Below are 13,647 nucleotides of genomic sequence, written 5' to 3'. Positions count from 1 at the left end.
ACAGAATCCTAGTACGTAAAGATCCTGTCATTATATTAAAAGTTTTATAGGGTGTTGTTTTTCTTTTCTTTCTTTGTATTGTTTTTCTTTCTTTTTTGTGCACTGTACATATAGCTCACTTAGGTATACATGTACGTATTTACATCAAGCGTGTATAGAATACATGTGTATGAGTGACCTTCTTGTATATATTTAAAAAGACATATATACATACGAGTGCATTTATATACGTGTGTATTTATATACATGTGTATATACATGTACATGTAGTTGCAATGTAGGTATATATTTACGTTCATACAATGCATTTATGTATGTTTACGTTTAAGTGTACTTTTGGAGAACCAAGCAATAGACATGATTATTCAGGGAATTGATATGTTTATTCATTTAGATGTAATAAAAAGTAATCAATAACTTACAATCCTAATTACAATGCAGTGAATATCACTTGTTGAAATTATGGCTACAATTAATAATTGTATTCAAGATTACTTACAATTTTGGATTAGGATTTGTGGTAATTATTGTTGCTTGTAATCGTATGTTATGATTTCAAGTAGCCACGATTACTTGCAATCAAAAGTACCTGTAATAGCGTATTGTTACCATTACATGTAATCTAAACCCTTTTTCGTTTCTTGTAACTGTGAATAATTGTAATGACGATTACAAGTAGTTTATTACTATGTACTTTTTAGTTGTAGTCAATTAAAATTGCAGTCTGTTTCAGAAGTCGGCATGCAGAGAGCCAAAAAAATAACAACAATAATAAATAAATAAATAAATGAACAACCCTTAATAACTTTTGATCCTCACGTTCTGGGACTCAGTGAAGTTTTGAATTGTATGGTATGCAATTTGTTACATCATTTTAAAGTAAGAAATTTTACATGGTAAATACAAAATTTGAGCGAAATCGGCTGAATAATTCTTCAGAAATCGAATTTGAAATATACGACTTTTGAATTATACGACACTGTTTTCTGTATTTTTTTTGATTTTAATAATCATTTACCCGTATGTCCTAAATAAGGGCTGGTCGGGGAAAATTTTTCCATATACGACTTTTTTAAAAATCAATTTTTCTAGAACTATTCAACCGATTTCGTTCAAATTTTGTAATTTGCAATGTAAAATTACTTATTTTAAAATAATGTAAAAAATTTTATAACTTACAATCAAAATTTTTTTCGACTATTATTAAATAAAATGATAAAAAATAGTAAATATTAACTAAAAATTTTTTTCTCCCCCATTGAATTATCTTTGGATAAACGCCGACCGGCCTGTTTAGGGGTCAGGGAACTGACCTTGCATCAGAAAAGTTCTGGGATCGAATCCCGGGTGAGGCATGGATGTTCTTTCATTTTCTGTACTATCTGTCCTTACTGTGAGAGCAACGTTGGCCCACCTAATATGGTGCCCCTGAAAGAGTGGTCAACAAATATGCCTTTCAGATGCCTGCATGACCTAGGTCATTCTTCAGGTGGGCATTTAAAAAGAAATATTTGGATAAACGAATTTTATAATTGTATGCAAAAAAAATTTTATTCTCTCAAAAATTTCTCCAAGTATAGCGAAATACACAGAAAGTAAAATTAACATTTAGGGGTTTAAATTTTGGATCGTTTTCCTGACCAAACTTTGGGGACCTTATTTATCAGATTACGGCTATTCTCTATATTTCAGGGGTCAGAAATCTGAATTAATGGGGAAAAAAAGGAATGCTTATTCAGAGGAAGTGCGTTTTTGTGTCTAATTTCGTAACTTGAAATATTGTTTGCACTTATTACTTAACGAATACGAGGTCACTCACTAGAGCCCATAAGATTGAGTCCTAGAACGTGAAGATCCGATCATTAGAAACAAAAGATATTCAAGTTGGTCCGTTTTTAATTATTATTATTATTTTTTCTTGGCGCACTGCATTTCTGTTGAACAGTATTTCAAGAAGTTATTTATTTTAAATTTATTCTTGACTAATGAAGAAGGAGTGAAGACTAAAGGAATAATAATGAATAATTACAAAATATTTCTAAGTAACAAATACATTTTTATTCATAACTCAGAAGATTTTGAATAATTATTCATTAGTCTCATTCATTATGCTGAATGACAAAATGCCTATCTCTGGTTTAGAATTAGTAAACGCTTCGTTCATTATAGAGATTATAAAATGAAGTAAATTTTATTTGTACTAAGTGTTCAAATCAATGTGTCAGAATCCCTGATTTAAATCAAAATGGGACAAAGGATTTCATTCGAAATAACTGATTTTAAACACTATGTCAAAATTACGGATTAAAATTGAAATGGAACAACGGATTTTCATCTGAATCAACTAATTTAAATCAGTGGCGACAGCTCAAATCACCGGTTTAGTATTAAACTCCATTTATTATCAATCACACTATGAAAGATAAAATATAAATATAATGTTGAGAGTAGTTTTCAGCAGTGTGAAAGTGAAAACGATCAAAAACCGAAGAGTTGAAAAATTTAGAGATTGTGATAAAATTTTGTAGCAATATCAATTTCGATATGTATCGTATTATCAGGTTTAGGGGACGAGATAAAATACAAAAGAACAATGAAAGTGATTTTGCATTTTGAATTATAATAATTGCGTCTTGAAAGAAACAAACAAGTTGAAAACTGATAGCTTATATTATAAAAGTGTTTACGAAAGAATCTAAAATTTAAAAGAATATTAAATCACTAAAAATGACTTTGATTATTTATTCTATTGCATTTCTAATTGCAATTATAAGTCAAAACTCTGATGCCACAGATGTTTTTGAATTTCAAGACTGTAGTAAGTAAAATTATGACAATATTTAAAATAAACATTTAACCATACATCTTTGCTATATTTCGTAATATAGTTTAAGGTACAAATCCGTGGGTTTATAGCAAATTTCTGAAACATTTTAGGAGTCGCATATTTTTTCCTTGCCACTTATTATAAAATATTTACTTTTAACTAACAAAAATTATCTATCTGATGTGTATACGTGGTGTAATAGTGAGACTATTTGCCTTCCAGCAAGCACCGGGTTCAAATCCCAGCTTTTTTCGATTGACTTTTGTGTCTAATTTTCGTTCGTAAAAAGATTGATAAGTATGTAATATGTTTTGTTCGATTTAAAAATTATTATTTTTTTATTTAAATAAATTTTTGAAAAGGAAATAGGGTTGGGGAGAGTGGGGTCAATTGTAACAGGGTACGATTGTAACAGAGCAAAAAATTTCGAGTGTCGAGTTCTAGATTTGGTTCCTAGGTGGCGCACAAGGTGTATTTAATAAATCTACATGTACACCCCTGCTCGCAACCATTTTTATGCACTTTTGAAAGAGTTACATCACAAAAGATATTTTCACGCTATTTAAGTACTTTTTTGGTAATAGATTATTATATTGTAACAAAATAATTTTGTTTAAACAAATAAAAATTATTAACCGAATATGTAAGTGGACACCTTAATTAACATTTCAATAAAAATGAATTAGTTTTGTTAATTAACTAGCGATGTTTTTAACAAATGAAGCTGAAATAGCGTCTTGGGGACGATTGTAACAATAAGTAAAGGGACGATTGTAACAGCTGAAAATAAATAATCTTATGTTTACAAACCATTACTTAACTCTTTAAGAACCACCAATAGTTTCCTATATCATTTATATTATGTTGCATGTGCATTATTTTATTTGTCACCTTTCACAGCATAAATTAAAATTTTTAACCCCTTAAAGTTAAAAGTTTAACCCTTTAGGTCTCCGCTGATTATTATTGTTACTCCTAAAAAATCACTACTATTTTGATCAATAAAAAAAACATATCACAACTATGATAATATGTATAATTAACTATGTTTTAGTTGAATTTATGAACTGTTACAATTGACCCCGTAAGTGGGGACAATTGTAACAAGTGCACGACTGTCAAAAATTGTTAATAACTAATATAATAACATTTAAAATAAGGTATTTATTTTTTTACTAGTAGAGGATAGTCTACTTTACTCGTCTGTCAATTAATACTAATAATATATTGGATTTTTTGTTAGTTAAAAATAGTTAAGTAAAAAATGTTACAATTGACCCCACTCTCCCCTACTATTTCACAAAAAAAAATTCTAATATAAAAATTAATTAGAAATTCGAAATTTTTAAAAAAAAATATAATCCATATTATAATTAAAAAAATAGATATCTATTAACTATTTGTTTTAAAAATTAAATTTTTTTTAAAAAATAATTTTAATTAAAAAATATTAATTTATAAATTGAATAAAATATACCAATAGTTATAGATTCCCGAACCTCCTTCGTAGTTCGCGAACAGCCTAGTTACACCACGGTTTCACTAGACCATAAGTTTTTGTTAAATTAAAAGTAAATGAACTGAAACTTTATTGGGGCATATTTTGCTATAGGGGCAAATATGAATGCTAATTTGTCAAGATTTTCAAGGTTAAATAATCAAGGTTTTCAGCCATGTTCTTCTGTTTAAGCTTAAATGCTTCCCATACCAATCTTTTTTGAAGAAAAAAAATGCAAAAAATCAGCATACTTTTCTATTTCATTAACAAGTAACTCAAAAAAAAAATGATACACAAGTTTCAAATGGAAATTTTTATGTTTTTAAGTGAAAAAAACATTTTTTTAGCCGCAATTAAATACGTATTTAAAAGGTATGCAAAAAAGGTCTTAAATTTTTTTTTTTTACATAAGTTATATTTATTGAGAACATATAAGCGAAAGTACAAAATATGTATATTGAATTTAAGTATTGAAAATCAAACACATTTATTTTCCTTGATAATTCTTCAAAATTTGGTGAATAATTGGTGACAGCACTTCTAAGTAATTTTTTCAAATGCTAGTTAGTTAATACTGATCGGTTTTTTGGATTTCACAAATTTTAAAGTGGAATAAAATGATTCACATAAGTACGTTGTTCCGAATATTGAAATAATTCTACAATCAGCCTTTTTTACTTCAGGATACTTCGATTCTGGTTCAAATTTCCAAAATTCAGTAATCGACGTCGACTTATATTTTAATTGTAGAGCTTGATCTTCTTGCATCTTTATTAATTCTAATTCTCCAGATGCTTTTTGTGTTACAAATATATTGGAAATGGAAAACTCACCTTGAACTGAACAACGTTACACTTAGTCTTTCATATTTGTCCTCAGTAATTTAAAAGACATTTCGAAACACATACGGAACGATAATAACTTTTTAAAATATAATATCACAAAAATTAAAAGGGAACTCGGGTACATTTATCGAGAGCCGCAAATAATCCTTCAAAGAGCCGTATGTCGCTCGCGAGCCGCAGGTTGGCCACCTCTGGTATATACAATCGCACAAAATACGTGTGCAATCTCACAATCCAACAGTAAAACTCCCAGACAAAACTTGGCAAACTTCCAATAACAGCAGATAATTTATTTATTTATTATTAAGGCCCGGATATTGATGACATTTGCATTTTTTGCATTTTTGGACATTTTTTGTCCTTTAGAGCATTTTTTTAGATTTATAGGGCATTTTTCATTAAATTTTTTGGCTTATTTTCCATTTTAAAACATTTTTTAAATTTTTTGTTAATTTTTTCCAATTTTTATTATTTTTTTATCATTTTTTATTATTACACTGGCTTCCAAACAGTGAAGAAAATCTCTAGGATATTAACAGGTGAAGCAACATCTTTTCAAATTGAAGAAGAATTGCCAGTGAGACCGTCTTTTTTCAAGTACGCACCAATAACATCAGTAGACGTTGAAAGAAGCTTCTCCAGATATAAAAATTTACTTTCAGACAAGAGACCCTCGTTTACATTTCAAAATATCAAAAAAAATTTAATAATCCAATGTAATTCTGATATTTAGTAATATTATGAGATGGAAGTTGTTATATTCATTAAAGTTTCTACACAAAATGAAAATGTTTTGGAGTCAATATATTTTCCTTTTTTTTTGTCATTTTTGGATATAAAAAATATTTTTCAAACTTTAATGAACGTAGAACAAGTATTGCATTGCTTTATATTTTTTGAAATGACTCATAATAATTTTAAAGAGTAAAACATTGTTTTAGTTCAATATTTTTACTTTATTTAAGTCATGTCATAAGGCATTTTTAGCGCAATTTTTGCATTTTTAAGGGCATTTTTTGCACATTTTAAGGGCATTTTTTGCACATTTTAAGGGCATTTTTTGCACTTTTTTTTTAAGGGCATTAATTGGGATTTTTTAGGTTATCAAAATCCGGGCTCTATTTATTATTATTATTATTTTGCTTGGTATTATTTTTTGGCTGAGTAAAAACGTTATAAAACAAAAAGTTTGGACTAATTCTGCTGTGCTCGAGTTTTCTCGGGAAAATAAATATTTACAATATATGCATACCCGAGTTAATTCGCGAAGATCAGGGAAACGGTTAGCTTTGTTTTGATAGGAGTTTTCAAGAGGTGTATTTCTTTTGTCAGTTCAAATAACGAAAATATTGATTTCAGTCCATTGTGGTCATTGCTGAATGGCCACTCGAATATAATATATTTTGTTATCATATATTTTTGCATTCTGTTTAGAGAACACTTTAAAAGGAAAATGACTAGATATTTATTCTCTGATTTAAGGTAACGGAAAAGGAATTGCGAACTTTTCTAACCTATCTGTAAATCCACATCCTATTCCACTGAGTGACATCATCAATATATCTGCTGATATAACTCTCCATCAAGACATTCCAGATGGAGCGGTAATCAAAACAAACTTATATAAAGTAACCAGCCTGTTCGGGTTTACAATTAATATTCCTATACTTTGTATTGGAGGTTACGGATCCTGGTAAGCAAATGTTTCATATTTATTTTTGCGAATGATCTATTAAATTGAACAGATTACTAACATTGCACTAAAAAAAAATTATCAACCGTTGGTCATATTTACATCTAGAAATTTTTTTTAAAATTTCCAATGAACTGCACAATCGGTCCTGCCGATGAACAGACCTAGTGGGTTCTCCAGAGATGGTATCCACTCTTTCAGGACCACCATAATGGGTGAGATACCATTGGTCATGTTAATTTGGACGTCTAGTTTCTGCCACCCTAGATGGCAGCACCGAGACTCTATTTGGATGCTAAAGTGCACCAGCAATTTAATTTTGCCGGAAATACCAAGAATCAATAAGGCACTCCAGGGATCTTTTACATGCCGCATAATCATACGACATGGCCGCTGAGGATTTTCTGCATCCCGAAAATCCGGTGTCTGGGCCGGGGATCGAACCCGCAAACTTGGGCTCAGAAGGCCGACGACAAAGCAACTGCGCCACACAGCCACATCTAGACATATATTGCACAAATAAGCTTTAAAAAGTCTACATTGTTAGTTGTACAAAATAAATAATAGCATAAGCTTTTCTTTTAACATTCTTAAATCTTGTTACATTCAATATGTAATTGAAAGCCTAATCAACAAATAAGCTTCCAAAGTTAGCTTTCCTAATTGTAGGAATGTTTATTAGTTTAAGGATGCTTATGTAAAAATGTAATTTTTAAGACTACACTACAATCGTTGAAACAAGAGTTTAATTGCAAGAGTTTTGTCGCATCAATTTCACAATAAACAGCAAATTCTTCAGTGATGTTTTATTGCGAAATTGAAAAAAATATCATTTATGTTTTATTCGTAAGTGTTGTTTTATTGCGAAGATGAGGCTCAAAAACTCTAGAAATTCAATTTTTGATGACTGAATCAACGATTGTGGTAAAGTTTAAAAATTATATCGGTACATGAACATCTACCGTTAATCAATATGCATTCCTAAAAGTGAAAAGCTACCTTTGAAAGCTTATTTGTACGAAATATCGAGTATAGTTCGTTGACCAGGAGTTGGCACTTGGCTCCACCTCCTCGGACGAAGAGTTTATTTATATCAGAGTAAGAAGAAAAAACGTCTCCTCTCTTGAAATTGAGACAACCCTTAATGCGCGTCAAACGCAAACAGTGGATTCTTCTTCAGTCACTCACTTCGCTTTTTCATCTGCTTTTATGTCTTTCGTTACTCGAGCTAATTAAATATATTGCAGTAAAATGTCTCAAAGAGGACAAACTACTCACTCAAAAGATAGAAATATCATCAAATTTATGAAATATTTAAAGTTAAAAAAATGACATAAATATTGCGAAGTAAATATTTTTGTTATGGATGGTGTTTTCAGTAGAAATGTAAACAATAACAATCTCGAGCTCGGCACCTACTCTAGTTCCGGTTAAAAAGTTTGCAGCTGCTTACTACATGTTATTCTAATAGGCGATGTTTTCAAACGGATAATTTTGTTTTCAATAAAAGAAATAAATTAGATAATTTCTGAGCTCAAATCTGCCGTATTTCATAAGATATTAATGTTATTATTGAATTTTGGGGAGTTTGGAGTGAAAATTTGTTTTAGTTATTTTGTTATTTATTATTAAAAAAGGTGACAAGCTCGCTAGATTTTGAATAACTCGCTTTTTTGGCAGTTTTCATTTGGCCTCTTTCCATAAGTTTATTACTGTTTGTTCTTGTTGCAAGCTGCGCACCATCTTACGTTAGTGTTAACACTTTTAGCATTGTAAACACAAGTATTGTTAGCATTGTAAACACAAGTAATAAGTAATCAAATACATTGTTTGCAAGAATCTCAAAGCACAACGATGCCAAATGGCTTTAAAATATAACGGAAACAGTAACCCGGAAATTTAGGCGGCATCGAGCTTGCAGCGTTCCCTAGTGTAGAAAACACCATCCATATAATCGCCAAATAGCAACCTTGTTCAGGATTGGTCACATCCTTCTCCCAAAAATAGCGAAATAGTAATGTCGGATCCCACGTGATGAAGGCGGAGCCAAGTGCCAACTCCTGATGAACGAACTATAGGCTTTCAATGACATGTTGAATGTGATAGAATTCAAAAACGTTAAAAATATAAGCTTGTGTGATCTGTTTTGTACTACGCGTTTTATTTAAAAATTAAAAAATTGTAGTAAATCTTTTTTTGTAGTGAGAAATTGAATAATACCTATTCTATTTGTTGATTAATGTTTAGCTTATGTTGTTTCTTTGTTTTCAGTTCTACGGAGCACTGCGAGTACTTGAATACTATGGAGATTGTGTGTCCTTTCTTTCCAGGAGATGAAAAATGCGGTTGTCCAGTGAAGGCAAACAGATACAGAGGATATAATGTGCCCGTGAGAATACCAGAGATTGGATCTATCTTAAAGGCACTGGCAAGGGTAATAGACAACTAGTCAAATTTATTTTTTGTGACTTAGCTAAGCAAACTCTTACCAGATCTTAAAGTCAAAAACTAAATATTTTCCTCATAAAGGCCTCATCTTTGCTCTGAATGTAAACAAAAACCGGTTCTGAAGCGTGCGAAGAAGCTTACCCTTTCCCAAATATGCACAAAGCAGAGTTTGTTACGTAACAGAACCGGTTGAACCTTTTCTCTTGATTCGGAGATAATCTTACTTATGGAGCCGCGATGGCTCAGGGGATAAAGCGTTCGCCTTCCAATGAGGTGAATCAGTGTTCAATCCCGGCGATTACTAGTCTATACGAATTCCGCATCCGGCTTGCACCGACCACAGTGCTGATGTGAAATATCCTCAGTGGTAGACGGATCATGGGTTTGAGTCCCCTTGCCGTCAGTCTAACCGTGGGGAGTTCTCGTGGTTTTCCTCTCCATGTAACGCAAATGCGCGTTAGTTCCATCAAAAAGTCCTCCATTAAGGCATATTTCTCCCAATATTTGATCCAGGAGTTCCCTTGTCTTCTGGATTGGGTTCAAAATGACAAGGCTACGGAGGTGAACATTAGTAGTCGTAAACACAGAAATAGGGTCAGCTGTTCAACGACGGTTATAAAATAAAATAAAATAATCTCACTTATGAGGCAAACATTAACATTGAAACCGAAACTGTTAAGAGGCTCCGCTCCATTCACGTTGTGTATTATAAGCTAACCTCAATTCAAAAAGTCGGAGACTTTTTGTGATCACGGCATATCGCAATTAGCAACACAAAGCAAAAGATTTTTTTAAAAAATAACCCAGCAGTTTTTAGATTAAATTTCTTTCATTAACTTTTTCATTCCCAAAAAGGACAAAATAATAGACTAATCGATTGTTTTAAAACATAATGAGTTCTGGTATAGCATTTTTTTCAAAAAAATTGTATATTAAAATTTTTCTGAATCTCTTTCTAGTTAACCTAACCAATCAAAAAAATTCTCCTAAGTTTGATTAGAAAAGGCAGAACAAAAAAGTAGAATTGTTAATGTGACTAAATATTCTCCCACGGCGATAACTTCGATGTGAGAAACAGTTAATACTACCAACTCTAACTTGGCCAACACCTATAATAGGCATTACTTTTCATGTTATTGACATAATACCATTTTGTAATGCTCCCTTCGAAAAAAGGTAAAAATTGGGAAAAATTGTCCTGACGTTGTAAAGCACAAAACTGAGTTCATAGAATTACAAAAAAAAATGAGCTTTGTCATCTTTTTCGAAATTTTTTACTAATGCAGGAAAACTATCAACAAAAAACTCGATGCTCGAAAAAAAAACAATTAAAATACTACTCAAATTTCAGGATCCACTATTCTAGCATTAATTCAGTCAGAATACTAGGAAAAAAAAATTTCAAGAGAAAAAAGAAAGATAAAAAATTGTGACGCAATTGGCAAAATGATTGTTATCTAATTTTTTTTACCCTCTTTATTTGTGATATTCACCTGGATTAGTATTGAAAACGATCCAGTTTGAACTATAGGTTAGAATTTCTGATTCTGAATTAAAACAATAAAAGCAAAAATATCATTCAAATGATGAAATTTTCTTTTATTCACTGATCAAGAAATATTTATGGGATCTCTCTGGTCCCATATCTTAAAAATAAACTCACCAATTTAATGCATAACAGAATTAAAAGTGAAAAAGAGAATTCTAAAAAAATTATCAAACAGCAGCGGTCGTCATAGAAACGCATGCAATGACGATACTTTCGCACTGTTTACTATTACTCTTGAACACAGTTCAAAAGTGTGATGATTTCCAAATAACGCCATCAAACCCAAAACAAGGTCCATTTTGCAAATGGGTAATAAGTCATTAATTAAATAATCCCAAAAAACTGAAGCGGTAAGATATTGCTTGATTGGAAACTTCATTCGCTTTAAAAATAAACAAATATAAAATAACAGTCGACATATTTCAAGCGTTTCAAAAATAGACGCCCATTTTCAAGACTTACCAGAAAGTAAAGAAAACAAAAATGATTTCAAATATTAAAAGTTGCCAACGAAAAAAAAAAGAGAAAATGAAGGTGAAACAAAACTAGAAAAACTACAGAAGACGAGAGAGAAAAAAAGATGGAAAACAGAACAAGAAAAATCAAAGTGGCCGAGAGGCAATCAGGGTAAAATGCATTTCCACGCGTTATGGAGAGGTGGGAAGGAAAAAATATCGTTAACAAGGGAATCAGCATTCGAAAGAATAAAACACGAATTTTTTGTTGGCAACTTTATGTTTTTTATTTCAAATCATTAGTTAACAAACTTTTTCCGGCTTGCATGCTACCCAATAGTATATGTTAAATAGATAATCCGAAGAAGCTGAAGCGGTTTATTACTTGAGTTAAAACTTTCAAAATATACAAATTGGAAATAACATTCAACATGTTTCAAGCAAACAAAAATAGGTGCCCAGACTCGCCAGATGTAAATGAGATGCGAATGAGATGTTGCCTGGTCACAGTCTTACATAAAACTTATTATGTAACAAAGTATAACTTAGTTACCATCTACCTATAGTAAAACGGATAATAAAAATGGCTCATGCGATAGAGTGGTCACCTTCCAACGAGGTGACTCGGATTCGAATACCAGCTTTGGCTGGTCGAAACGAATTCCGCACCCGGCTCGCACCGACCACAGAGTTGACGAAAAATATCCTGAGTGATAGATGGATTATGTCATCAGTCACTGACGAATCATGGGTCAAAGTCTTCATTCCTTCGAACTGAAAATGAAAGGTGTCCGCACTTTTTATCTTTTTGTAACGTAAATACGAGATAATTTTAATTTAAAAGCAATTGTCTATGCGGTCATGGTCATAATTATATGGCTACGTAGGGGAATATTAAATAAGGAGCCCGGTATTTAGTGATCGGCAGTTGAATTGTATAAAAAAAATGAATAAAAAAAAATTCAATTGAAAAGTTCAAATGACGACGATGCCTTGTTCGGCTACATAAGGAATTAATTGTTAATATAAAGATCACTTTTTCAAAGTCGGTGGTAAAATAAAATAAAAGCCTCAGTAAATAATGGAGTAACTCACTCACTGTAGTTAATTAAGTAATTTTTGGATTTTGTTATTAAAATCATAGTAATAAATTCTATTGACTTTTCTAAAAATTGTTTTTTTCCCTTACAGGGTCATTTCAAATATGAATTGAGAATAGTTACGAAGGAAAAAGCGAAAGAACTAATTTGTATTTCAATAACTGGGAAAATTGTTTGAAATTATTAAATTTCGCTAAAAGAGCCAAGAATTTTTTAATGTATCATCAAAAAACATCAAAATAAAATAAGTAATAATGTGTTGTTTATTTTTGTTTATAATCAAGCAATATAAAAAAAAATTAAACGTGTATTAGTTTTAAATAGTGAAAACACACTTAAAAATATACGCTAACAATTTGTGCTAAACTGAGATTTCAAACTTACATCCAAATTTGCGCACGCAACGACCTATAGGAGCGTTGTTATTTGAAACAAATGACTGCTAGCAGAACAACACTATCATTAGTTACACTGGAGATTTCTTCAGAGTTGCATAAAAATATTTCTTCTTTATTGTGGTTTATTAAATTTAAAAAAGAAAAATGTTGATATTCTTTCTTATGCAAGTGAAAACAAAATAGAATCTCTTTTTTTTTTTTAGAGAAGGAAAATCAAAACACAAAGAAAAAATATTTGTAAATAAACAGAAAAAAAATATGTATCTTATCTCAATATGTATCGTTCTCAAATAATATATACATAGATTATCCCTTCATTACTTTAAGATGACATACCACACAATAAAATTTTATAATTGTAAGATCTCAATATGAATTTCAATATGTAATTTAAAAGCAGAATAGCTGAATTCTAGTTAGTGGAAATTAATCATTCAAAATTAAAAAGCATTTAGCTAGAAAACGATAAAAATTTGTTAATAATCAACACAAATAATACTATTTCTAGTAATACGGACGCTTCTTTATTGTTGTTTTCCGAATTATATAGATACAGAAATGTATATTATTCTATAAAGAAGAAGAATATTCTATAACTATTACAGTTCTGCACGTTCTGAAATCGCATTTATTCATTGGAATGAAGCAAGCAATGTGGATTTTAATTTATAATAACTTGGAGATAAGAAAAAAAAAATTATTTCACCGTAATACACCCATTTGTAACAGTATGTAAATGGAAAGTTATCGATTGCAAGCTTGTTGTTAATAGAAAGGGAAAAATATTTAAGAAATTATACTTCAAATGTTTGGCGCGTTTTGTTTTAGAGTGAT

General features: G+C 30.7%; 1 protein-coding gene across 1 annotated transcript; it reads left to right on the top strand.

Moving 5' to 3' along the window:
* Window positions 1–2,595: 2,595 nt before the first annotated feature.
* Window positions 2,596–12,679, top strand: LOC122269420 (uncharacterized). Its single transcript, XM_043042446.3, has 4 exons — window positions 2,596–2,818; window positions 6,653–6,863; window positions 9,135–9,297; window positions 12,507–12,679. Exons 1-4 carry the CDS (start codon window positions 2,728–2,730, stop codon window positions 12,591–12,593), a joined length of 552 nt encoding a protein of 183 aa, XP_042898380.1. The 5' UTR covers window positions 2,596–2,727; the 3' UTR covers window positions 12,594–12,679.
* Window positions 12,680–13,647: the final 968 nt, after the last annotated feature.

Source organism: Parasteatoda tepidariorum, chromosome 8 (assembly GCF_982258835.1).
Source record: "Parasteatoda tepidariorum strain Cologne lab strain chromosome 8, Ptep-v5.0, whole genome shotgun sequence".
Classification (NCBI taxonomy): domain Eukaryota; kingdom Metazoa; phylum Arthropoda; class Arachnida; order Araneae; family Theridiidae; genus Parasteatoda; species Parasteatoda tepidariorum.
This window is presented reverse-complemented; position numbering and strand designations above follow the sequence as displayed.